This window comes from Coregonus lavaretus (assembly GCF_964263955.1).
Source record: "Coregonus lavaretus genome assembly, chromosome: 3".
Classification (NCBI taxonomy): Eukaryota; Metazoa; Chordata; class Actinopteri; order Salmoniformes; family Salmonidae; genus Coregonus; species Coregonus lavaretus.
Genome location: NC_139990.1, coordinates 10,870,768 through 10,897,792, shown reverse-complemented (window position 1 = coordinate 10,897,792; position 27,025 = coordinate 10,870,768). Strand labels below are relative to the sequence as shown.

The 27,025-nt window shown below is 45.7% G+C and overlaps 1 protein-coding gene across 1 annotated transcript; it reads left to right on the top strand.

The window, feature by feature from the left end:
• Positions 1-107: 107 nt before the first annotated feature.
• Positions 108-25,938, top strand: LOC311111817 (ankyrin repeat and IBR domain-containing protein 1-like). The gene is made up of 21 exons (XM_084154685.1): positions 108-186; positions 1,517-1,590; positions 1,733-1,944; positions 2,798-2,969; positions 3,094-3,225; positions 5,336-5,515; positions 10,757-10,874; positions 11,017-11,234; positions 15,002-15,090; positions 15,323-15,467; positions 15,606-15,763; positions 18,710-18,798; positions 18,920-19,050; positions 20,221-20,355; positions 20,685-20,771; positions 20,920-20,986; positions 21,148-21,293; positions 21,398-21,576; positions 21,858-21,909; positions 22,050-22,173; positions 22,278-25,938. The coding sequence occupies exons 3-21, from the start codon at positions 1,757-1,759 to the stop codon at positions 24,251-24,253; spliced, it is 4,386 nt and encodes a 1,461-aa protein (XP_084010811.1). The 5' UTR covers positions 108-186; positions 1,517-1,590; positions 1,733-1,756; the 3' UTR covers positions 24,254-25,938.
• Positions 25,939-27,025: the final 1,087 nt, after the last annotated feature.

Genomic DNA, 27,025 nt, shown 5'->3' with positions numbered 1-27,025 from the left:
CTCTGATAAAGAGGAGACAAGGAGACAGAGACATTTATTGAACAATCAGGTGTAAGTGGCCAGTGACAGCTTGTGCTGCTCATGCGTATGATGCCTCTTCCTGCCAGCAACAACAGAAACAGCAGCATCTCGCATCATCACTCAGAAGAACTGAGATTGGAGAGAGAAAGAAAGAAGGAGATGATGGTAGGGAGTCGAGAAGGAAAATTATGAAATAGCGGTATTATGAGTTTTTGTATGTCCGACTGGTGACCAAGTGAGTCGATGTTGTAAGTAGCTAATGATGGGTGTTAGCTATCAGCTAGATGCTGCCACTGCTGTATCATTAGTTAGCTAGCTGTTAGCCAGTTGTAGCTAAGTATCTAGAATGATAATGATTTGACAAGGCTGAATTGAGAGGTCCACCAAGACAGACTCTAGCTGTTAAAATAAACCACAGCCCTGGCATCAGCTTGAACCAGCATAACTTGGCATCGCGTTTAACTACAGACATTCACGTCAGCCAGATGTAGCTAGCCAGCTAGCTAGGAGAACGGTGGTAGCTAGCCATGTAGCTATGACTAGCTATTATTGTTAGCTAGTCATGAATGGCTAGATCGTAGCTAGCGAACAAGTGAGCGAGTCTGTCCATACTGACCTGGTGAAAGTGCCAGATAGCACCAAATAAAGCAACTAGCCAAAGTTAATGGTATAGCCGTAGGCTATATGACCGGTGGACAGACAACGATATAGCTCGCTACAGTACGTTAGATAAGTCAGGGTGACAGACTCTATGCACACTAGCCTGTTAACTTCTCTTTGTCTTGAGTCTGACACTTTCACACTGTGTATTGTTCTTGGTATATCTTCCATGGTGTGAAAATGTAAGTAGCTGGCTGGCTACTTAATTGTCTTTAGCCAACTTCATTGTAATAAGCTTATAAACACTTTGTGTGTCATACATTCTGTATTATGAAGCTATGTGTTATAAACACAAGCTGTTTGTTATAAACACAACATGCCACCTAAAGCCGGTGGTTGTTATGGTTGATATTTTTTGTCAATGGAAAACTGTGGTAATTGCTTTGAGGATGCTGTAATGCTGTTGACATAAGAAGTCAGAGCGAGAGGGAGATGGATAGAGAGAAGATGAAGATGGAGAGAGAGACAGAAACAGAGAGAGGGGAGAGAGGGAGGTGAAGTGTGCTGGAAGCAACTGAAGCTGTGTGGAGCTGAGAGTAGAGCAGACAGCGTGACCTATAAACTATCAGTAGCCCCCCCCCCCCCCCCCCCCCCCCACACACACACACACCCTGTCTACAGCAGACTTATTGGAGCAGAAAATGGTGGAATATACAGTCTCTGTGGATCCAGAGACTGTATATAGCTTATATAGTAGACATAGTGATTAATATTAGCCCTACTCATTTTGGATGTTTCATAGATGGATAGATTAGTTGATTGGTTAATTGACCCCCCCCCCCCCCCCCTCCCCTCTCTCTCTCTCTTTCTCACTCTCTTCCCCCTCTCTCTGCAGGGTGAGGGTGTGGGCCATGTCTGAGCTGTGAGTGGAGTAGGAGAGGAAGAGGAGGTGAGGACTGAATAGCGGAGGTAAGTGTTTATCATTATCAAAGATTAAAATTAATTATTAATTATTACATGAAGTATTGTATTATTACATATATGTTATTAAAACACACATATACATACATTTTGAATGATAAAGATGATTAATTGTGCTGAATGATTCCAGTGCGACGCCCCCTGTAGGGCAGTGATGGGGAATACAGCCACTAAGTTCCGGAAGGCTTTAGTCAGCGGGGACGAGGCATTGGCATGGCAACTGTACGAGGGCAACAGCCAGTTCAGGGAGGGGCTGGACCCCAACGCGTCCTACGGAGAAACCTACCAACACAACACACCCCTCCACTACACCTGCAGGCACGCCATGACACGCCTGCTCAGGTAACACACACCTACATTACACCTGTCGGCACGCCAGGACACACCTGCTCAGGTAACACCCCCTAGATATGTTCCAGGGATACAGGGAGCGATGGAGTGAGAAAGGGAGAGGGAATAAGAGAGAGTTCCAGTGTGTTAGCAGTTTGACCCCTGGGAGGAGATGACAGGCTGTCAATGAGCCTATTTTCTTTATCTTCCTTTCACTCATCCTCCCCTCCTCCTTTTCTCTCTCTGGGTGATTACAGGGGTCAGAGGAAGCGGTTTGAAAAGGCCAGCTAATTGTGTGTGTGTGTGTGTTAAAGGCCAGTTTGCTAACTGCAGGTCTATTTCGGTGCCTTCCTGCCTACCAAATTACTCTTCCCTTCAGCCATCTGGTTGAGTGCACTTGACCAAAGTGTGCGCTTATCTGATGTGCACTTAGCAGACTGTATGTCAGTCTGTCTTTCTGCCTGTGTGTCATTCGATTATGCGATAATTGCTACAGTGGTTATTGCTGTGTGATAAATACTGTTTCTCACAGAGTCAGCAGAGGGGAGGGAGAGCAGAGAGCAGTGAGGTGGAGGAAGAGGAGAGGGGGATGGGAAGAGGAGAGAGGGATGTGGAGAGGAGAGAGGTAGTAGAGGATGAAGGGGGGGTAATCAGTAAATGGATCTGTAGACAGACAGAGATGTAGAATATAAACTGCAGCCCCAGCATAATGTTGACTTGGAACTGGAATGTCTGTCATCTGTCCACTCTGCTTTTAAAATACACTATGAAAGGATGGTTCCTCTTCTGTAAAGATGGTCAACCTGTGTGTTTTTCCCTCTCTTCTTTTCCCTCTCTCTCTCTTATTCTCTCTCCCCCCCTCCAGGTCGTTCCTTTTCAGTAAAGAAGGGAACCCTAACAAGCGTAACGTGCAGAATGAGACGTGTCTGCATGCGTTGTGTCAGGGAGCGCACATCCTGCTGCTGCCAGAGGGGGCACTGTCTCACAGACTGGCCAGACCACAGAGAGACGAACAACGCAGGGCAGACTGCTTACAGGTATAGACACACAGACACACGCACACACACACACACACACACACACACACACACACAAGAACACACACTCAAATACATTAGAGGGCTAACGATATTGTGTGTGTGTGTGTGTGTGTGTGTCCAGATGATCCTGAGCTGGACCGGGGCTAGGCTGGACAGAGGACAGTATGAGAGGGTTAACATTAACGCTACAGACAACAGGAACAGCACCTGTCTACACTACGCTGCTGCTGCTGGCATGAAGAGCTGTGTAGAGGTAAGAGAGAGAGAGAGATATACTGTGTAGAGGTAAGAGAGAGAGAGAGATACTGTGTAGAGGTAAGAGAGAGAGAGAGAGATACTGTGTAGAGGTTAGAGAGAGAGAGAGATACTGTGTAGAGGTAAGAGAGAGAGAGAGATATACTGTGTAGAGGTAAGAGAGAGAGAGAGATACTGTGTAGAGGTAAGAGAGAGAGAGAGAGAGATACTGTGTAGAGGTAATAGAGAGAGAGATACTGTGTAGAGGTAAGAGAGAGAGATACTGTGTAGAGGTAAGAGAGAGAGAGAGATACTGTGTAGAGGTAAGAGAGAGAGATACTGTGTAGAGGTAAGAGAGAGAGAGAGATACTGTGTAGAGGTAAGAGAGAGAGATAGATACTGTGTAGAGGTAAGAGAGAGAGAGAGATACTGTGTAGAGGTAAGAGAGAGAGAGAGAGATACTGTGTAGAGGTAAGAGAGAGAGAGAGAGACTGTGTAGAGGTAAGTGAGAGAGAGAGAGATACTGTGTAGAGGTAAGTGAGAGAGAGAGAGATACTGTGTAGAGGTAAGAGAGAGAGAGAGATACTGTGTAGAGGTAAGAGAGAGAGAGACTGTGTAGATGTAAGAGAGAGCGAGAGAGACTGTAGAGGTAAGAGAGAGAGAGAGACTTTGTAGAGGTAAGAGAGAGAGAGACTGTAGAGGTAAGAGAGAGAGAGAGACTTTGTAGAGGTAAGAGAGAGAGAGACTGTAGAGGTAAGAGAGAGAGACTGTGTAGAGGTAAGAGAGAGAGAGAGAGATACTGTGTAGAGGTAAGAGAGAGAGAGAGAGATACTGTGTAGAGGTAAGAGAGAGAGAGAGATACTGTGTAGAGGTAAGAGAGAGAGAGAGAGATATTGTGTAGAGGTAAGAGAGAGAGAGAGATACTGTGTAGAGGTAAGAGAGAGAGAGATAGATACTGTGTAGAGGTAAGAGAGAGAGAGATAGATACTGTGTAGAGGTAAGAGAGAGAGAGAGATACTGTGTAGAAGTAAGAGAGAGAGAGAGAGAGATACTGTGTAGAGGTAAGAGAGAGAGAGAGAGATACTGTGTAGAGGTAAGAGAGAGAGAGAGATACTGTGTAGAGGTAAGAGAGAGAGAGAGAGACTGTGTAGAGGTAAGAGAGAGAGAGAGATACTGTGTAGAGGTAAGAGAGAGAGAGAGACTTTGTAGAGGTAAGAGAGAGAGAGGCTGTAGAGGTAAGAGAGAGAGAGACTTTGTAGAGGTAAGAGAGAGAGAGACTGTAGAGGTAAGAGAGAGAGAGACTGTAGAGGTAAGAGAGAGAGAGAGACTGTAGAGGTAAGAGAGAGAGAGAGACTGTAGAGGTAAGAGAGAGAGAGACTGTGTAGAGGTAAGAGAGAGAGAGACTAGAGGTAAGAGAGAGAGAGACTGTAGAGGTAAGAGAGAGAGACTGTGTAGAGGTAAGAGAGAGAGAGAGAGACTGTAGAGGTAAGAGAGAGAGAGACTGTAGAGGTGAGAGAGAGAGACTGTGTAGAGGTAAGAGAGAGAGACTGTGTAGAGGTAAGAGAGAGAGAGACTGTAGAGGTAAGAGAGAGAGAGACTGTAGAGGTAAGAGAGAGAGAGAGACTGTGTAGAGGTAAGAGAGAGAGAGAGAGACTGTAGAGGTAAGAGAGAGAGAGACTGTAGAGGTGAGAGAGAGAGACTGTGTAGAGGTAAGAGAGAGAGACTGTAGAGGTAAGAGAGAGAGAGACTGTGTAGAGGTAAGAGAGAGAGAGACTGTAGAGGTAAGAGAGAGAGAGACTGTAGAGGTAAGAGAGAGAGACTGTGTAGAGGTAAGAGAGAGAGAGAGAGACTGTAGAGGTAAGAGAGAGAGAGACTGTAGAGGTGAGAGAGAGAGACTGTGTAGAGGTAAGAGAGAGAGACTGTGTAGAGGTAAGAGAGAGAGAGAGATACTGTGTAGAGGTAAGAGAGAGAGAGAGGGTGTTATTATGTGTGTTGGTTCTGAGGATTAGGTTGAATTGTGGCTGATAGTGTTTTTGTGTCTTCACTCCCATCTTTTAACTCTTTCTCTCTCCCTCTCTCTTTCCCTTTGCCTCCCCCTTGTCCTGTGTGTGTGTGTGTGTGCATGTTAGCTCCTGGTCCAGGCCGGGTCAGACCTGTTTGTGGAGGACGAGGAGAAGTTAACCCCGTGTGACCACGCAGAGAGACAGCAGCAAACACATCTGGCCCTGCGCCTCGAAGCCATGATGGTGTTCTCACAACACACACACACCGAGACACAGACACCCAGCAGCACGCTGCACCGCAAAGAGGTGAGTTACACACACACACACGCACGCACACAGAGCAACCGCTGGCGTAGCAATATACATCAGACAGTAAAAAAACGTAATATATGGACAAGATATATAGATACAGAATATACACAATCCACATGTGGTCCTCTGTAGCTCAGCTGGTAGAGCACGGTGCTTGTTTTTTATTTATTTTTTATTTAACCTTTATTTAACCAGGTAAGCCAGTTGAGAACAAGTTCTCATTTACAACTGCGACCTGGCCAAGATAAAGCAAAGCAGTGCGATAAAAACAACAACACAGAGTTACATATGGGGTAAAAAAACATAAAGTCAAAAAATACAACAGAAAAATATATATACAGTGTGTGCAAATGTAGCAAGTTATGGAGGTAAGGCAATAAATAGGCTATAGTGCAAAATAATTACAATTAGTATTAACACTGGAATCAAATCAAATCAAATCAAATTTTATTGGTCACATGCGCCGAATACAACAGGTGCAGACATTACAGTGAAATGCTTACTTACAGCCCTTAACCAACAGTGCATTTATTTTTAACAAAAAAAGTAAAAATAAAACAACAACAAAAAAAGTGTTGAGAAAAAAAGAGCAGAAGTAAAATAAAATAACAGTAGGGAGGCTATATATACAGGGGGGTACCGGTGCAGAGTCAATGTGCGGGGGCACCGGCTAGTTGAGATAGTTGAAGTAATTTGTACATGTGGGTAGAGTTAAAGTGACTATGCATAAATAATTAACAGAGTAGCAGCAGCGTAAAAAGGATGGGGTGGGGGGGGCAGTGCAAATAGTCCGGGTAGCCATGATTAGCTGTTCAGGAGTCTTATGGCTTGGGGGTAGAAGCTGTTGAGAAGTCTTTTGGACCTAGACTTGGCACTCCGGTACCGCTTGCCGTGCGGTAGCAGGGAGAACAGTCTATGACTAGGGTGGCTGGAGTCTTTGACAATTTTGAGGGCCTTCCTCTGACACCGCCTGGTATAGAGGTCCTGGATGGCAGGAAGCTTGGCCCCAGTGATGTACTGGGCCGTACGCACTACCCTCTGTAGTGCCTTGCGGTCGGAGGCCAAGCAGTTGCCATACCAGGCGGTGATGCAACCAGTCAGGATGCTCTCGATGGTGCAGCTGTAGAATTTTTTGAGGATCTGAGGACCCATGCCAAATCTTTTCAGTCTCCTGAATGCTAGATGGGCAAGAGATTATGTGCAAATAGAGATACTGGGGTGCAAAAGAGCAAAATAAATAACAAAATAGGGATGAGGTAGTTGGGTGGGCTAATTTCAGATGGGCTGTGTACAGGTGCAGTGATCGGTAAGGTGCTCTGACAACTGATGCTTAAAGTTAGTGAGGGAGATAAGAGTCTCCAGCTTCAGAGATTTTTGCAATTCGTTCCAGTCATTGGCAGCAGAGAACTGGAAGGAATGGCGGCCAAAGGAGGTGTTGGCTTTGGGGATGACCAGTGAGATATACCTGCTGGAGCGCAGACTACGGGTGGGTGTTGCTATGGTGACCAATGAGCTAAGATAAGGCGGGGATTTGCCTAGCAATGATTTATAGATGGCCTGGAGCCAGTGGGTTTGACGATGAACATGTAGTGAGGACCAGCCAACAAGAGCGTACAGGTCACAGTGGTGGGTAGTGTATGGGGCTTTGGAGACAAAACGGATGGCACTGTGATAGACTACATCCAATTTGCTGAGTAGAGTGTTGGAGGCTATTTTGTAAATGACATCGCCGAAGTCAAGGATCGGTAGGATAGTCAGTTTTACGAGGGCATGTTTGGCAGCATGAGTAAAGGAGGCTTTGTTGCGAAATAGGAAGCCGATTCTAGATTGTAACGCCAAGGTAGTGGGTTCGATCCCCGGGACCACCCATACATAAAAAATGTATGCACGCATGACTGTAAGTCGCTTTGGATAAAAGCGTCTGCTAAATGGCATATTATTATTATTATTATTATTATTATTATTATTATTATTATTACATACAGTATGTGTGTATATATAGTGCCTTCAGAAAGTATTCATACCCCTTGACTTATTCCACATTTTGTTGTGTTACAGCCTGAATTCAAAATGGATTAAATAGATTTTTTTCTCTCACACATCTACACACAATACCCCATAATGACAAAGTGAAAACATGTTTTTATAAATGTTGGCAAATGTATTGAAAATGAAATACAGAAATATCTCATTTACATAAGTATTCACACCCCTGAGTCACCTTTGGCAGCGATTACAGTTTGTGAGTCTTTCTGATCTTGGGCCTCCCGAGTGGTGCAGCGGTCTAACATGCTGACCACACCGCACGCGTCTCGTGCACGAGCGTTGCAAAATAAATGTACACATGTTATTCAATCATTGCACCCACACTGTTCGCACGCGTCAACGAGCATTTGCGTGGCCAGGCGCTAAAATATAACTTGGTTCTATTTGTGACGCTGAACTCGTTGCAAGTCCTGCCTCTCCCATCTCCTCATTGGTTTTTAGGAGCATCTACCCACGTGGGTGATTGGAAGATGAACTGAGGTCTAGGCTCCAGTCCAGTTGGTTGTGGTAATGCACCATAAAGTTGGTTGCCAACCGCCATATAAAGTCCAAAGAAGAAGAAGAAGCCTGAAGGAGGAGAGATTACTAGAAAACAAACTTTTACCTTTTTATTTTTGGATTAACTTTCAGAGTAGAGGACCTTGTGCATTTCAGATAAAATAACAACCCAATGTTTATATCCCAGGACAAATTAGCTAGCTAGCTAAATTGCCATGAATGTTTAATGCTTTTCGACCTGTCCCCAAATTAATATAATTGGTTCAGAGTTTATTTTGATATATCAACCTGCGTGTGCTGATCGCGCCTGGTGTGGGGGGGACAAAATCAACTTGTCTGGGTAGCATGTAAGGCAGTGCAAGCTGCGTTACTACAGATCCTGGTTCGATACTGGGCTGTGTCGCAGCCGGCCGCGACCGGGAGACCCATGAGGCGACGCACAATTGGCCCTGCGTCGTCCAGGTTAGGGGAGGGTTTGGCTGGCTGGGATGTCCTTGTCCCATCGCGCTGTCGCGACTCCTGTGGCGGGCCGGGCGCATGCCCGCTGACACGGTCGCCAGGTGTACTGCGTTTCCTCCGACACATTGGTGCGGCTGGCTTCAGGGTTAAGCGTGCATTGTGTCAAGAAGCAGTGCGGCTTGGCGGGGTTGTGTTTCTCGACCTTCGCCTCTCCCGAGTCCGTACGGAAGTTGCAGCAATGGGACAAGACTGTAACTACCAACTGGATATGACGCAATTAGGGAGTAAAGGTTGTAAAAAAAAAAAGTATCTCAGAGTTTTGCACACCTGGATTGTATAATATTCTTCAATCTCTGTCAAGTTGGTTGTTAATCATTGCTAGACAGCCGTTTTCAAGCCTTGCTATAGATTTTCAAGCCGATTTAAGTCAAAAGTGTAACTAGGCCACTCAGGAACATTCAATGTCATCGTGGTAAACAACTCCACTGTATTTGGCCTTGTGTTTTAGGTTATTGTCTTGCTGAAAGGTGAATTTGTCTCCCAGTGTCTGTTGGAAAGCCAACTAAACCAGGATTCTCTAGGATTTTGCCTTTGCTTAGCTCTATTCCGTTAATTTTTATCCTAAAAAACTCCCTATTCCTTGCCGATGACAAGCATACCCATAACATAATGCAGCCACCACCATGCTTGAAAATATGAAGAGTGGTAGTCAGTGATGTGTTTGTTGTGTTGGATTTGTCCCAAACGTAATGCTTTGTATTCACCCCAATGGTGGAACAAGCTCCCTCACGACGCCAGGACAGCGGAGTCACTCACCACCTTCCGGAGACACTTGAAACCCCACCTCTTTAAGGAATACCTGGGATAGGACAAAGTAATCCTTCTACCCCCCCCCTTACACCCCCCCCCCCCCCCAAAAAAAAAAAAAAAAAACATTGTCAAGTGGTTATCCCACTGGCTATAAGGTTAATGCACCAATTTGTAAGTCGCTCTGGATAAGAGTGTCTGCTAAATGACGTAAACGTATTCAGGACATAAAGTTAATTTCTTTGCCACATTTTTTTGTTTTACTTTAGTGGCTTATTGCAAACAGGATGCATGTTTTTGAATATTTGTATCATGTACAGGCTTCCTTCTTTTCACTCTGTAGTTACTCCACAATACTAACCCTAAATGGCAATGTTGTTGATCCATCATCAGTTTTCTCCTATTACGGCCATTAAACTCTGTAACTGTTTTAAACTCACCATTGCCCTCATGGTGAAATCCCTGAGCGGTTTCCTTCCAAAGTGTAATTAATAACTTCACCATGCTCAAAGGGATATTCAATGTCTACCAACAAATAGGTGCCCTCCTTTGCAAGGGATTGTAAAACCTTCCTGGTCTTTGTGGTTGAATCTGTGTTTGAAATTCACTGCTCGACTGAGGGACCTACCAATAATTGTATGTGTGGGGTACAGAGATGGGGTAGTCATTCATGTTAAACACTATTATTGCACACAGAGTGAGTCCATGCAACTTATTATGTGACTTGTTAAGCACATTTTTACTCATTAACTTATTTAGGCTTGCCATAACAAAGGGGTTGAATAGTTATTGACTCAAGACAAAAAGGTCCTCTGTAGCTCAATTGGTAGAGCATGGCGCTTGTAACGCCAGGGTAGTGGGTTCGATCCCCGGGACCACCCATACGTAAAAATGTATGCACGCATGACTGTAAGTAGCTTTGGATAAAAGCATCTGCTAAATGGCATATTATTTATTATTATTATTTCAGCTTTTCATTTTTTATTACTTTTTAAACATTTCTAAAAACAAGTTTCATATTTGACATTATGGGGTATTGTGTGTAGGGCAGTGACACAACATCTCAATTAAATCCATGTTTTTATTCAGGCTTTAACACAATAAAATGTGGAAAAAGTCAAGGGGTGTGAATATTTTCTGAAGGCACTGTATATATATATATATTTGCTACTGCAAATACAGTGTCTTATAAGCCCATGTGGGCTGGTCATCTTGAGGATGCAAGACACTGTAATAATTAAATCAGTCAAATCAATCACACACACTTTAAATCAGAGATGTATTTGCTGTGAGAAGTAACCACAGAGGGACAAGCAGCTGCAGAATATTGATATGGTTTATGATCTATTTTTCCCCCAGCTTTTTCAATTCTTAATCTCTCTCTCCCCCATCTCTCTTTCTCTCTCCCTCCCCTCTCATCCCCAGCCCTATGAGGGTTTGAAGCTGCAGGACTTGAGGAGACTGAAGGACATGTTGATAGTGGAGACAGCTGACATGCTACAGGCTCCTCTCTTCACCGCCGAGGCCCTGCTCAGAGCACATGGTGTGTGTGCGCTTTTCATGTGTGTGTGTGTTTCATGTGTGTTTGTGTGTGTGTAACCTGTCTCTGTGTATCTAATTGGGAAGTGTAGGAGCTGTTGAAAGTGTGTGTCTCGCTCTAACCCCTCTATCTCTGTGTGTAACAGACTGGGACAGGGAGAAGCTGTTGGAAGCCTGGATGAGTGATTCTGAAGGGTGCTGCCAGCGGTCTGGGGTCTTGCTGCCCACCCCCCCGCCCAGCGGGTGCAATGCCTGGGACACCCTGCCTTCCCCCCGCACCCCTCGCTCCCCCCTCACCCTCACCCTCACCCTCACCTCTCCCACTGACAGCTGCCTCACCCCAGGGGAGGAGGGAGGGGCAACGGTGAGTCACATGATACTCTGGTCCAGGACAGGTTGCACATTTTTGTTCTACCCCAGCACAAGCGCACCTGATTCTACTAACCAACCAGTCATCAAGCCCTAGCTGCCTGTGTGCGTGTGTAACAGAGTTAAGAACGTACCGAAAGCTCACTCCACAGCTAGCTTGAAATGTCGCGAATGGACCCATCCAATTGGTACGTTTTTGGTAGCTCCAACCATTGGAACGTTGTCAAGGAGGGCAGTCACGTGTGTTAGCAAAGTAGAGGTCCCGAGTTCCAGCCAGTTATGAGCCGAATCGGTGATGTAGTACAGTCCTGGTCAAAAGTTTTGAGAATGACACAAATACTAATTTTCACAAAGTCTGCTGCCTCAGTTTTGATGATGGCAATTTGCATATACTCCAGAATGTCATGAAGAGTGATCAGATGAATTGCAATTAATTACAAAGTCCCTATTTGCCATGAAAATGAACTTAATCCCCAAAAAACATTTCCACTGCATTTCAGCCCTGCCACAAAAGGACCAGCTGCCATCATGTCAGTGATTCTCTCGTTAACACAGGTGAGAGTGTTGACGAGGACAAGGCTGGAGATCACTCTGTCATGCTGATTGAGTTAGAATAACAGACTGGAAGCTTTAAAAGGAGGGTGGTGCTTGAAATCATTGTTCTTCCTCTGTTAACATTTACATTTTAGTCATTTAGCAGACGCTCTTATCCAGAGCGACTTACAGTTAGTGAGCTTTACACAAAAAGGGCTTCACAGGAAAGGATATTGCTGCTAGTACGATTGCACCTAAATCAACCATTTATCGGATCATCAAGAACTTCAAGGAGAGAGGTTCAATTGTTGTGAAGAAGGCGTCAGGGCGCCCAAGAAAGTCCAGCAAGCGCCAGGACCGTCTCCTAAAGTTGATTCAGCTGCGGGATCGGGGCACCACCAGTGCAGAGCTTGCTCAGGAATGGCAGCAGGCAGGTGCGAGAGCATCTGCACGCACAGTGAGGCGAATACTTTTGGAGGATGGCCTGGTGTCAAGAAGGGCAGCAGAGAAGCCACTTCTCTCCAGGAAAAACATCAGGGACAGACTGATATTCTGCAAAAGGTACAGGGGTTGGACTGCTGAGGACTGGGATAAAGTCATTTTCTCTGATGAATTCCCTTTCCGATTGTTTGGGGCATTCGGAAAACACCTTGTCCGGAGAAGACAAGGTGAGCGCTACCATCAGTCCTGTGTCATGCCAACAGTTAAGCATCCTGAGACCATTCATGTGTGGGGTTGCTTCTCAGCCAAGGGAGTGGGCTCACTCACAATTTTGCCTAAGAACACAGCCATGAATAAAGAATGGTACCAACACATCCTCCGAGAGCAAATTCTCCCAACCATCCAAGAACAGTTTGGTGATGACCAATGCCTTTTCCAGCATGATGGAGCACCTTGCCATAAGGCAAAAGTGATAACTAAGTGGCTCGGGGAACAAAACATCGAAAACCTTAATCCCATTGAGAACTTGTGGTCGATCCTCGAGAGGCGGGTGGACAAACAAAAACCCACAAATTCTGACAAACTCCAAGCATTGATTATGCAAGAATGGGCTGCCATCAGTCAGGATGTGGCCCAGAAGTTAATTGACAGCATGCCAGGGCGAATTGCAGAGGTCTTGAAAAAGAAGGGTCAACATTGCAAATATTGACTCTTTGCGTAAACTTAATGTAATTGTCAATAAAAGCCTTTGACACTTATGGAATGCTTGTAATTATACTTCAGTATACCATAGTAACATCTGACAAAAATATCTCATAACACTGAAGCAGCAAACTTTGTGAAGACCAATACTTGTGTCATTCTCAAAACTTTTGACCACGACTGTATATACAGTGGGGAAAAAAAGTATTTAGTCAGCCACCAATTGTGCAAGTTCTCCCACTTAAAAAGATGAGAGAGGCCTGTAATTTTCATCATAGGTACACGTCAACTATGACAGACAAATTGAGAAATTCCAGAAAATCACATTGTAGGATATTTAATGAATTTATTTGCAAATGATGGTGGAAAATAAGTATTTGGTCACCTACAAACAAGCAAGATTTCTGGCTCTCACAGACCTGTAACTTCTTCTTTAAGAGACTCCTCTGTCCTCCACTCGTTACCTGTATTAATGGCACCTGTTTGAACTTGTTATCAGTATAAAAGACACCTGTCCACAACCTCAAACAGTCACACTCCAAACTCCACTATGGCCAAGACCAAAGAGCTGTCAAAGGACACCAGAAACAAAATTGTAGACCTGCACCAGGCTGGGAAGACTGAATCTGCAATAGGTAAGCAGCTTGGTTTGAAGAAATCAACTGTGGGAGCAGTTATTAGGAAATGGAAGACATACAAGGCCACTGATAATCTCCCTCGATCTGGGGCTCCATGCAAGATCTCACCCCGTGGGGTCAAAATGATCACAAGAATGGTGAGCAAAAATCCCAGAACCACACGGGGGGACCTGGTGAATGACCTGCAGAGAGCTGGGACCAAAGTAACAAAGCCTACCATCAGTAACACACTACTCCGCCAGGGACTCAAATCCTGCAGTGCCAGACGTGTCCCCCTGCTTAAGCCAGTACATGTCCAGGCCCGTCTGAAGTTTGCTAGAGTGCATTTGGATGATCCAGAAGAGGATTGGGAGAATGTCATATGGTCAAATGAAACCAAAATAGAACTTTTTGGTAAAAACTCAACTCGTCGTGTTTGGAGGACAAAGAATGCTGAGTTGCATCCAAAGAACACTATACCTACTGTGAAGCATGGGGTTGGAAACATCATGCTTTGGGGCTGTTTTTCTGCAAAGGGACCAGGACGACTTATCTGTGTAAAGGAAAGAATGAATGGGGCCATGTATCGTGAGATTTTGAGTGAAAACCTCCTTCCATCAGCAAGGGCATTGAAGATGAAACGTGGCTGGGTCTTTCAGCATGACAATGATCCCAAACACACCGCCCGGGCAACGAAGGAGTGGCTTCGTAAGAAGCATTTCAAGGTCCTGGAGTGGCCTAGCCAGTCTCCAGATCTCAACCCCCATAGAAAATCTTTGGAGGGAGTTGAAAGTCCGTGTTGCCCAGCGACAGCCCCAAAACATCACTGCTCTAGAGGAGATCTGCATGGAGGAATGGGCCGAAATACCAGCAACAGTGTGTGAAAACCTTGTGAAGACTTACAGAAAACGTTTGACCTGTGTCATTGCCAACAAAGGGTATATAAAAGTTTTGTTATTGACCAAATACTTATTTTCCACCATAATTTGCAAATAAATTCATTACAAATCCTACAATGTGATTTTCTGGATTTTTTTTTCTCATTTTGTCTGTCATAGTTGACGTGTACCTATGATGAAAATTACAGGCCTCTCTCATCTTTTTAAGTGGGAGAACTTGCACAATTGGTGGCTGACTAAATACTTTTTTTCCCCACTGTACATAGCCGAGTCTCTGAGACAGGGATACATACGGCCCTCCACTTCCCCTGCGTCCTCGAGTTTCTTTTTTGTGAAGAAAAAGGATGGAGGGTTGCGCCCGTGTATTGATTACCGTAGTCTCAATCAGATCACTGTGAAATACAGTTATCCACTCCTTCTGATTGCGAGTATGACGGAATCATTACACGGAGCGCGTTTCTTCACAAAACTGGATCTCAGGAGCGCATACAACTTGGTGCGTATTAGGGAGGGAGATGAATGGAAGACACTGTACCTCTGACCGTGTGGGGCTGTCTCTTCCCCTCCAGTGTGGGATCTGCCTGTGTTCCATCTCAGTGTTTGAAGACCCAATAGACATGTCCTGTGGCCATGAGTTCTGCCGAGCCTGCTGGGAAGGGTACGTCACTTACTCTGTTTGAATGTAATTAAACATGATGGATCCTCACAGGGAAATTGTATTGTCACAGGCCTACGCGACACATTACAATACAAACGTATAAACTGTATTAAAAAATACACACAATCTGGAAGGCAGAGGAATGTACAGTAAAACGGCAAGAGCAAGCCATATCAATGTAATGCTTGACTGTGGATCCAATAATTATTGAATTGAATGTAATTTGTTTCAGGTTTCTGAATGTGAAGATCCAGGAGGGTGAGGCTCATAACATCTTCTGTCCTGCCTGTGACTGTTACCAGCTGGTGCCTGTTCAGGTTATAGAGAGTGTTGTCTCCAGAGAGATGGACAAACGATACCTGCAGTTCGACATTAAGGCACGCACACATGCGCGCGCACACACATACACACACACACACACACACACACACAATGTCGCTCTCAAAGAATCTTATCTCTGATATCTCTCCTCCCTGGGTGTGTGTGTATCTTTCTGCATGTGTGTGTCTCTCTAGGCGTTCGTGGAGAACAACCCGTCTATCCGGTGGTGTCCGGCGGTGCGGTGTGAGAGAGCGGTCAGACTGACTAGACCTGGTCCAGGGGTTAACCACCTGGGGTTCCCCCTGCTGCCCTGCCCTGCTGTCGACTGTGGCAAAGGACACCTCTTCTGCTGGTACACACACGCGCACACACATGCAGGCAGACAGACATGCATGCACACACATCAGTCAAGTAATCAGTCTCTCGATCCCTTTCTCTCATTGATAATTCTCCCTCGTGCCTTTCATGGGGAAAAGTCTCAAACGTCGAGAATGATACAGTGCATTCAGAAAGTATTCAGACCTGTTTACTTTTTCCACATTTTGTTACGTTACAGCCTTATTCTAAAATGTATTATATTAATGTTTTTCCTCATCAATCTACACACAATACCCCATAATGACAAAGCAAAAACAGGTTTTTAGAAGTGTTTGAACATTTATTAAAAATTAAAAACAGACATATGACATTTACATAAGTATTCAGACCCTTTGCTATGAGTCTCGAAATTGAGATCAGGTGCATTCTGTTTCTGTTGATCATCCTTGAGATGTTTCTACAACTTGATTGGAGTCCACCTGTGGTAAATTCAATTGGACATGATTTGGAAAGGCACACACCTGTCTATAAATAATTGTCCCACAGTTGACAGTGCATGTCAGAGCAAAAACCAAGCCATGAGGTCGAAGGAATTGTCCGTAGAGCTCAGAGACAGGATTGTGTTGAGGCACAGATCTGGGGAAGGGTACCAAAACATTTCTGCAGCATTGAAGGTCCCCAAGAACAAAATGGCCTCCATCATTCTTAAATGGAAGAAGTTTGATTCTTCAGAAACAAGATTCTCTGGTCTGATGAAGCCAAGATTGAACTCTTTGGTCTGAGTGCCAAGCAACACGTCTGGAGGAAACCTGCCACCATCCCTACGGTGAAGCATGGTGGTGGCAGCATCATGCTGTGGGGATGTTTTTCAGCGGCAGGGTCTGGGAGACTAGTCAGGATCAAGGGAAAGATGAACGGAGCAAAGTACAGAGAGATCCTTGATGAAAACCTGCTCCAGAGCGCTCAGGACCTCAGACTGGGGCGAAGGTTCACCTTCCAACAGGACCACCACCCTAAGCGCACAGCCAAGACAACGCAGGAGTGGCTTCGGGAATGTCCTTGAGTGACCCAGCCAGAGCCCCGACTTGAACCCAATCAGACATCTCTGGAGAGACCTTAAAATAGCTGTGCAGCTTGAGAGGATCTGCAGAGAAGAATGGGAGAAATTCCCCAAATACAGGTGTACCTTAGAGGCTGCTGCCCCATATACATAGACTTGAAATCTTGAAATCACTGGCGACTTTAATAATGGAACACTAGTCACTCTAATAATGTTTACATATTTTTCCTTTACTCATCTCATATGTACAGTGGGGAGAACAAGTATTTGATACACTGCCGATATTGCAGGTTTTCCTACTTACAAAGCATGTAGAGGTCTGTAATTTTTATCATAGGTAGTACACTTCAACTGTGAGAGACGGAATCTAAAACAAAAATCCAAAAAATCACATTGTATGATTTTTAAGTAATTCATTTGCATTTTATTGCATGACATAAGTATTTGATCACCTACCAACCAGTAAGAATTCCGGCTCTCACAGACCTGTTAGTTTTTCTTTAAGAAGCCCTCCTGTTCTCCACTCATTACCTGTATTAACTGCACCTGTTTGAACTCGTTACCTGTATAAAAGACACCTGTCCACACACTCAATCAAACAGACTCCAACCTCTCCACAATGGCCAAGACCAGAGAGCTGTGTAAGGACATCAGGGATAAAATTGTAGACCTGCACAAGGCTGGGATGGGCTACAGGACAATAGGCAAGCAGCTTGGTGAGAAGGCAACAATTGTTGGCGCAATTATTAGAAAATGGAAGAAGTTCAAGATGACGGTCAATCACCCTCGGTCTGGGGCTTCATGTAAGATCTCACCTCGTGGGGCATCAATGATCATGAGGAAGGTGAGGGATCAGCCCAGAACTACACGGCAGGACCTGGTCAATGACCTGAAGAGAGCTGGGACCACAGTCTCAAAGAAAACCATTAGTAACACACCGTCATGGATTAAAATCCTGCAGCGCACGCATGGTCCCCCTGCTCAACATTTTACATTTTAGTCATTTAGCAGACGCTCTTATCCAGAGCGACTTACAGTTAGTGAGTGCATACATTATTTATTTTTATTTCATACTGGCCCCCCGTGGGAATCGAACCCACAACCCTGGCGTTGCAAACGCCATGCTCTACCAACTGAGCTACATCCCTGCCGGCCATTTCCTCCCCTACCCTGGACGACGCTGGGCCAATTGTGCGCCGCCCCATGGTCGCGGCCGGCTACGACAGAGCCTGGATTCGAACTAGGATCTCTAGTGGCACAGCCTTAGACCACTGCGCCACTCAGCGCATGTCCAGGCCCGTCTGAAGTTTGCCAATGACCATTTGGATGATCCAGAGGAGGAATGGGAGAAGGTCATGTGGTCTAAACTCCACTCGCCGTGTTTGGAGGAAGAAGAAGGATGAGTACAACCCCAAGAACACCATCCCAACCGTGAAGCATGGAGGTGGAAACATCATTCTTTGGGGATGCTTTTCTGCAAAGGGGACAGGACGACTGCACCGTATTGAGGGGAGGATGGATGGGGCCATGTATCGTGAGATCTTGGCCAACAACCTCCTTCCCTCAGTAAGAGCATTGAAGATGGGTCGTGGCTGGGTCTTCCAGCATGACAACGACCCGAAACACACAGCCAGGGCAACTAAGGAGTGGCTCTGTAAGAAGCATCTCAAGGTCCTGGAGTGGCCTAGCCAGTCTCCAGACCTGAACCCAATAGAAAATCCTTCCTCTCTCTCTCTTCCTCCATATGTCTCTCTCTCTCTCTCTCTCTCTCTCTCTCTCTCTCTCTCTCTCTCTCTCTCTCTCTCTCTCTCTCTCTCTCTCTCTCTCTCTCTCTCTCTCTCTTCCTCCATCTGTCTCTCTCCTCTCTCTCTCTCCCCCCTCTTCTTCTCTCTCTCTTCCTCTCTCTGCCTCTCTCTCCAGGGAGTGTCTAGGTGAGGCCCATGAGCCATGTGACTGTCAGACATGGAGGATGTGGCTGCAGAAAGTCTCGGAGATGAAGCCAGAAGAGTGTGAGCACACATACACACACAGATGTACAGTATGTTATGATAAACGCATGATTGTATATGCTGATCCTGGTATGTGTGTGTGTGCATGTGCGCATGTGTTTGTATGTGTGTGTGTATCCAGTGGCAGGTGTATCGGAGTCGTATGAGGATGCAGCTAACTGTCTGTGGTTGTTGACCAACTCTAAACCCTGTGCCAACTGCAAGTCTCCCATACAGAAGAATGAGGGCTGCAACCACATGCAGTGTGCCAAGGTACATATACACACCTCACACACACACACACACCAGCTTTGCTACGTTTTAATGGCATTCAAATACATTTTTATTTGTCACATACACATGTTTAGCAGATGTTATTGCGGGTGTAGCGAAATGCTTGTGCTTCTAGCTCCGACAGTGCAGTAATATCTAACAAGTAATATCTAACAATTTCACAACATATACCCAATACACACAAATCTAAGTAAGGAATGGAATTTAAGAATAAATGGACAAGCAATGACAGAGCGGCATGGACTAAGATACAGAAGAATATTATAGAATAGAATGCAGTATATACTTATGAGATGAGTAGTGCAAGATATATAAACATTATTGAAGTGACTAGTGTTCCATTTCTTAAAGTGGCCAGTGATTTCAATAGGCAGCAGCAGCCTCTAATGTGCTAGTGATGGCTATTTAACAGTCTGATGGCCTTGAGATAGAAGCTGTTTTACGTTCTCTCTGTCCCAGCTTTGATGAACCTGTACTGACCTCGCCCTCTGGATAATAGCAGGGTGAACAGTCAGTGGCTTGGGTGGTTGATGTCCTTGATGATCTTTTTGGCCTTCCTGTGACATCGGGTGCTGTAGGTGTCCTGGAAGGCGGGTAGTTTGCCCCCGGTAATGCGTTCGGCAGACCGCACCACCCTCTGGAGAGCCCTGTGGTTGCGGGCGGTGCAGTTGCCTACCAGGTGGTGATACAGCCCGACAGGATGCTCTCAATTGTGCATCTGTAAAAGTTTGTGAGGGTTTTAGGTGCCAAGCCAAATTTCTTCAGCCTCCTGAGGTTGAAGAGGCTCTGTTGCGCCTTCTTCACCACACTGTCTGCGTGGGTGGACCATTTCAGTTTGTCAGTGATGTGTACGCCAAGGAACTTGAAGCTTTCTACTTTCTCCACTGCGGTCCCGTCGATGTGGATAGGGGGGTGCACCCTCTGCTGTTTCCTGAAGTCCACGATCATCTCCTTTGTTTTGTTGACGTTTAATGAGAGGTTATTTTCCTGGCACCACACTCCCAGAGCCCTCACATCTTCCCTGTAGGCTCTCGTCATTGAGGAAGATTTTGAAACAGTCCCAGCATAGAACCTTGTGCGACACCATATTAAAGCAATAAGACAGGGTTATTAACCATGTATGGAAAACAACTCTTTCTCTGTCTGCAGTGTAAATATGACTTCTGCTGGATCTGTCTGGAAGAGTGGAAGAAACACAGCTCTTCAACCGGAGGATACTACCGCTGTACACGCTATGAAGTTATCACACAGCTAGAGGAGCAGTCCAAAGAGATGACTGGAGAGGTACACACACTCACACATAACCACACACACACACTTCTTTTTCTATCCTTGTTGGGACCTAAAATAGATTTCCAGTAAAAATCAGATTTTCCCTAACGCCTAACCCTAATTCTAACCCTAAACCTAACCCTAAGCTTAAAATAGTCTTTGTCCTTGAGGGAGACTTTTCCTTGTTTTACTATCCTTGTGGGGACATTTGCAGATTTCAGGTACCCACGAGGATAGAAGAACAAGACCACATGACACACACACACACACACTAGCACTGCACACACTGTGGCATTTTACGTTAAGAATTTGACAGGAGTGTGTGTGTGTGTGTTTTTCAGGCAGAAAAGAAGCACAAGAGTTTTCAGGGGTTGGACCGCTTCATGCACTACTACACCCGCTATAAGAACCATGAACACAGCTATAAGGTAACACACACACAGCATGATATCAGACATGCTATCGTATTTATGATATCTACCAATGTTGTTTTCTAAAATGTGATGTCTCTCCCTATCCCTCTTGCTCTCTCTCTTTCTCTACCCCCCTCTATTTTCTCTCTTTCTCTCTCTCTAGTTAGAACAGAGACTATTGAAAACAGCCAAAGAGAAGATGGAACAGCTGAGTAGAGCCTTCATTGGATGTGAGTCTCTGACCTACCTTACTCTACTTTCTACCTCAGAGACTGTCCCTGCCTCACACAACCCTTCTAGAGGACGGTGTGTCCTGCGTATGGTGTTTGCAGTGTGTGTGTGTGTATTTGTGTGTTTCTAACAGCAGTGTGTGTGTGTGTCTCTCCTCTAGATGAGGGCTCCCCCCCAGACACCAGATTTATAGAGGACGGTGTGTGTGAGTTGTTGAAGACGCGTCGTGTGTTGAAGTGTTCCTACCCCTACGGATTCTTCCTCCAGCCTCACAGCACACAGAAGGAGATATTTGAACTCATGCAGGTGTGTATGAAATGTGTGCGTGTATGTGTGTAGAGAGAGTGAGATTAATTCCTCCCCCTCTCTCTCTCTGTCTCTTCCCTTCTCCTCCCCCTTCTGTTCCCCAGACTGATCTGGAGATGGCGGTGGAGGACTTGGCTCAGAAGGTGAACCGTCCCTACCTGCGTACGCCGTGTCATAAGATAGTCAGCGCTGCCTGTCTGGTACAGCAGAAGAGAGAGGAGTTCCTGGCCTCGGTGGCTAGAGGGGTGGCCCCTAACGACTCACCTGAAGTACCTAGGAGGAGGTGTGAGAGAGAGAGAGAGAGAGAGAGAGAGAGAGAGAGAGAGAGAGAGAGAGAGAGAGAGAGAGAGAGAGAGAGAGAGAGAGAGAGAGAGAGAGAGAGAGAGAGAGAGAGAGAGAGAGAGAGAGAGAGAGAGAGAGAGAGAGAGAGAGAGAGAGAGAGAGAGAGAGAGAGAGAGAGAGAGAGAGAGAGAGAGAGAGAGAGAGAGAGAGATCAGGGTTGGCTTATACTTCAAATATTTACAAATCCTTTCTTTACAAATCTCTATATTGAATGTGTTTCAGTTTCCCTGCTGGATCATGGGACTGGGAGTACCTGGGATTCACCTCTCCTGAGGTAACTACACATAACGCCATTGTCAAGCTTTTATACTGTTTCTCTATGACAATTTGGGCAACAGGTCCATATTTGTAGCCACATCCTCCATCTTAGCACAAACATCCATGTGACTGACCTGTATAATGTACTACCTGTAGGAGTATGCAGATTTCCAGTACCGCCGGAGACACCGGCCGCGTCGTAGAGGAGACATGCCGAGTTTACACAGTCTGAGGAGCAACAGCAGCACTCCTGAACCCAACCAGAACACTGAGAATACAGGTACACGTGCACACACACACACACACACACAGTCATGTATCAGTAGGGCCTGTGTTTCTCTGACCTTTGACCTTTCGTTGTGTTGTTATTGTTATGTGTGACAGAGGTCCTCCAGGAGAGAGTTGAGGGGCGGAGACAACCTCTGAGGTCACTGGATGAAGATGACCCCAACATTCTACTGGCCATCCAACTGTCACTACAGGACTCACGGAGGGAGAGAGAAATGGAGGGAGGGATGGAGAGAGGGATGGGAGGAGGACTGGAGAGAGGCTCTTGTGTGACTGAGGGCCCAGGGCTTGGGTCTGGACAGGGTCTGGATATAGGGCCAGTAATGGGTCCAGGGGTGGGGGGCCTCAGTGAGACTCAGGACCCTTCCAGGGTGGGTGGTTCTCTGGGGGCCAGTGGCTCCTCTAACCTCCCTAGACCAGACCCTAACCTGTCGCTAAATGCTGAGCTGTTAGAGCTAGGAGAAAGTCTGATGAGACTGGGACAAATAACTACTCCATATACCCTAGACAACACTAATATCCCTACTCCATATAGCTTAGACCACACCTACGACCAATACAACCCTTCCCCCAGATACAGTCAGAGTCAGGACCATGGCTACACACCTTATACAACTGACCACAACTATGCTGTACTGGAACCTGACCACACCACACCTTATACACACGGCTACGGTCACACCTGTGACCTTAACCAGGACCACACTACTATCAACATTCCCTTCACTCCAGAACACAACCATAATTGTGGTCAAAACCGTGGCCATCCTACTATCAATGCCTCCTACAGTTCTGTTCACTGCCAACCCAGCCCCTACAGTAAAACATCTCCTCCTCACCCAGACCTTACAGCATCTTCTAGCCCTAAACACACAAGCCTTTACCCCTCAGACCCAGAGCCATATGCTATGTTTAGCCTTCCCCATAACCCTGAACCAGACCAAACCATCTCTTGCACCCAGAACACACATCCTGATCACAACCACCAACATTGCTGCCACTCCAGCCACTACACCCCTAACCCAGACCCTTACACCCCTAACCCAGACCCTTACACCCCTAACCCAGACCATTACACCCCTAACCCAGACCCTTACACCCCTAACCCAGACCCTTACACCCCTAACCCAGACCATTACACCCCTAACCCAGACCCTTACACCCCTAACCCAGACCCTTACACCCCTAACCCAGACCATTACACCCCTAACCCAGACCATTACACCCCTAACCCAGACCCTTACACCCCTAACCCAGACCCTTACACCCCTAACCCAGACCCTTACACCCCTAACCCAGACCCTTATAACCCTAACCCAGACCCTTACACCCCTAACCCAGACCCTTACAACCCTAACCCTTACACCCCTAACCCAGACCACACCTCGAATCCTGACCCAGACCGCACTGCCTCCTACACCTCAGACCCAGACCTCCTCCTCTCCCCAGTGGTCCCTCCAGGAGGTCCCTTCACCCCCAGTGACCCGGCCTGCTTGGAGCACCTGGACCCCTCAGCTGAAGCCCTGCTCCTGGACAACATCATGGCCTGGATCCAACACACACACCCCCAGGACAGCCCCCAGAACATCGCCCTTATCCCCTCAGCTAGCTCCGAGACTGACTCACCCCCAGAGAAATACTCACCCCCGGACACAGAGACAGACTCACCCACTGTTTCACCCCAAGATGGTGGGGAGCCAAAGAGTGATTCCCCTCCTGACACCCAGGCCAGTTTCAGTGGTGAGGCCCTTTCCGAGCTACGGCAGGCCCAGGAGGGAGAGGGCGAGGCAGGTAGTGGACAGGCTGGCTCCCCCTGCCCTGTAGACAGCCTGGAGGTTAAAAGACCCAGCACTCTGGATCTGGAGTGTTGTGAGGGTGAGGTGTGTGTGGAGTGTGTGGTCACGGGGTTTGTGTCGGACCTGTCGCAGGACGCAGTGGACACACACACACACTCACACACACACTGTGGAGATGACAACCTCACTCCTACTGAGACAGACTCAAGCCCCACCCCCAGGGTAGTGGAGGACCAATCACGCACGGAGTGGGAAGAGCAAGTTCACTTGATGTGACAACAGACGGACAGATGACAGAGAGCGGGAGGAAGAGAGGAGGAGAGTGGCAGCGAGATAATGATAAGTAGCAGTGACAGAGATGCGGGAGAGAAAAGCTGAGAAGGAGAGAGCAGCGAGAGAGAAAAGAGAGGAAGAGAAGATGAGCGAGTGATTAACAGCATTATCAGAGAAAGGAAAGATTTGGGGATGAAAAGCACTTAGAGGAAAGAATAGGAGAAACGTCTGACATTAAACATGGGGTGTCCACTTGATTTAGCTTGCTGGGCACAGAAAGCTAATTAGTATATTTGACCCAGGTCTGATCAGGTCATGTGACCCAGGTCTGATCAGGTCATGTGAACCTGGTCTGATCAGGTCATGTGACCCAGGTCTGATCAGGTCATGCAGTGACTTGAGTTGATCAGAGCAGATGAGATGTGTTTAAATACAATCAAATATGAGTGATTTTAATGATTTTATCTTCCATATCCATTCCACTACTGATGGACTGACTGTATGTGGTCGCCTCAGCATAAGCCTAAGACCAGGGCGAGTTGTTTTAGTTTTTATTCAACCTTTATTTATCCAGATCAAAACTCTATGAGAGAGAGAGCGAGAGAGAGAGGGACTGTGACATGGCTACTCTTTAGAAACAGTCCACGGCTGAGTTGATCAGTGTGCCTCTTTTTTATTGACAATCCCCTTTTTTCATAAGGAACCTCAACCAACGTGCGAAGAATATTATGATTATTATTACTACTATAGGTTGGTTTGGGTGTTTTTCACTTGGTTTCCTTTCCTCTTGAGATAAGATGTGTTTTTGGAAGCAGCTGTGGTCTGTAGCCATATGTATCAAGTGTCTCACGAGTAGGGGTGCTGATCTAGGACCAGGTCCCCCCTGTCTATTTAATCTTATTCATTATGATCTAAAAGGCTCAATTGATCCTAGATCAGTATTCCTACTCTGAGATGCTTAATACATACAGCCCCATCTCTTTTACTAGGTACAGGACAGGAGGCTGTTATTTTTCTTGTGTTGGTGTTATAGAGATGGTTAGCACTGGTAGGATGATTATAATATAGTCAACTTTATAGAGATTAATTTGCAGTCTACAAGAGTTTATAATATATATTTATCTTATTTAATTGTAATAAGCTACTTAATAAAAGTAGTCATTGGATTTAGAATAACATTTAGAAATGCAACCATGGTTTAACTTAACTGTTGGGTATAGGGTGTAGGGTGTAGTGTGCAACCATCTGGAGTAGTGCACTAGTTTATAGTAGGGTGTGATGTGACAGATCTGATCATACAAAACATGAAATGGAACACTGGAGTCTGGATTTGGAGTCTATTTCTTTTGTACAACACCACTGTTTTAAGTTAAGATAATTGTTTATTTAGCCCAATTTTGTTCACACTAAGGTTTTTATTTCATTTTTTCATTTTCTTTGTTTTGTATTTTCTTGGTACTTAATTTAAAGTTTCAAGGCAGGTGGCTGTGTCATATTTTGTAACCCAGGCATCTGATTTTTATATTACTGTACCCTGGCAACCATAAACCTTGATGTTATTTGCACTTTCATAGGTGATACTTGATACATTCCCAGTTCATATTAAAGACAGTGACGTTCGATATGTGGCCAAGGAGTGAAAGTATTAGTAAAAAGTTTACTCTCAATAAAAAAAAGATACAAAAAAACAACAACATTTCTTTCAGTTTGCTTTTCTTTCAATGATATTGACTACATATTTTGTCACTATGCTACAGTAAAAAAAAAATCAACAAGGGAGTTGGACAACCTCATCAAACAACATTATCGATAAAGGAAGGTGCACCAACACAATCGCTCATTAACAAAGGAATGCTAGTACTTCTGTCAAAGGGTCTCACCATACATCAACTGAATCTTTACTGTCTTGCATTTCTGTGATTTTCTATCAAACACTAGAGGGCAATGTTGTTCCAAAGATTTCTATAACTTGTATTTTTATTTTTTATCTTTGGTTGATCACTGATGTTCTAGGGTTGCTTGAGAGGGTAAGAGATATTGAGGAAGGAGTAGATTCAGTTGTAAGTGAACATTTAAGAACACAATACTATGCTTTCTTGAATATATTCACAGATGGGTCTAAGGACCCTAAAACAGGGAGGACAGGAGCAGCATTTAGTGTTCCTGAGTTTAAGGGGGCAGTGACGAAAAGAGCAACGGATCATTTATCTGTTTACACAATGGAGTTGTTGGCCATACTATTGGCTGCAGAGTGGGTGGAGGAGGTGTGGCCAGACAGGGTAGTCATCTGCTCTGTAGTCGTGTCTCAGAGCAGACAGGATGTATTGTAGGAGGTTTTGCAGTGCTTGTATAGGGTGAAACAGATGGGGATATTTGTTATCTTCCTCTGGGTACCAGCTCATGTGGGAGTAGAGGGGAATGAGGAAGTGGATATTATTGCCAAGCAGGCTCTTAAACATCCTATTGTTGAGATAGAATTGTCAATCAGTAAAGCAGAAGCCAAGGGATTAATAAGAACAGTGGTTAAAAATATGTGGCAAGAGTTTTGGAATAGGGAGAGCAAGGAAAGACACCTGTATAAGATCCAGGAAAAGGTGGGGGCAGGGAGGTCCTCAGGCCGAGAGAAGGGAGGAAAGTGTAGTCACAAGGCTGAGACTGGGACACACAAGCTGAACCTTGGCAAGACGGAGCTGCTCTTCCTCCCGGAGAAGGACTGCCCGCTCCATGATCTCGCCATCACGGTTGACAACTCCATTGTGTCCTCCTCCCAGAGTG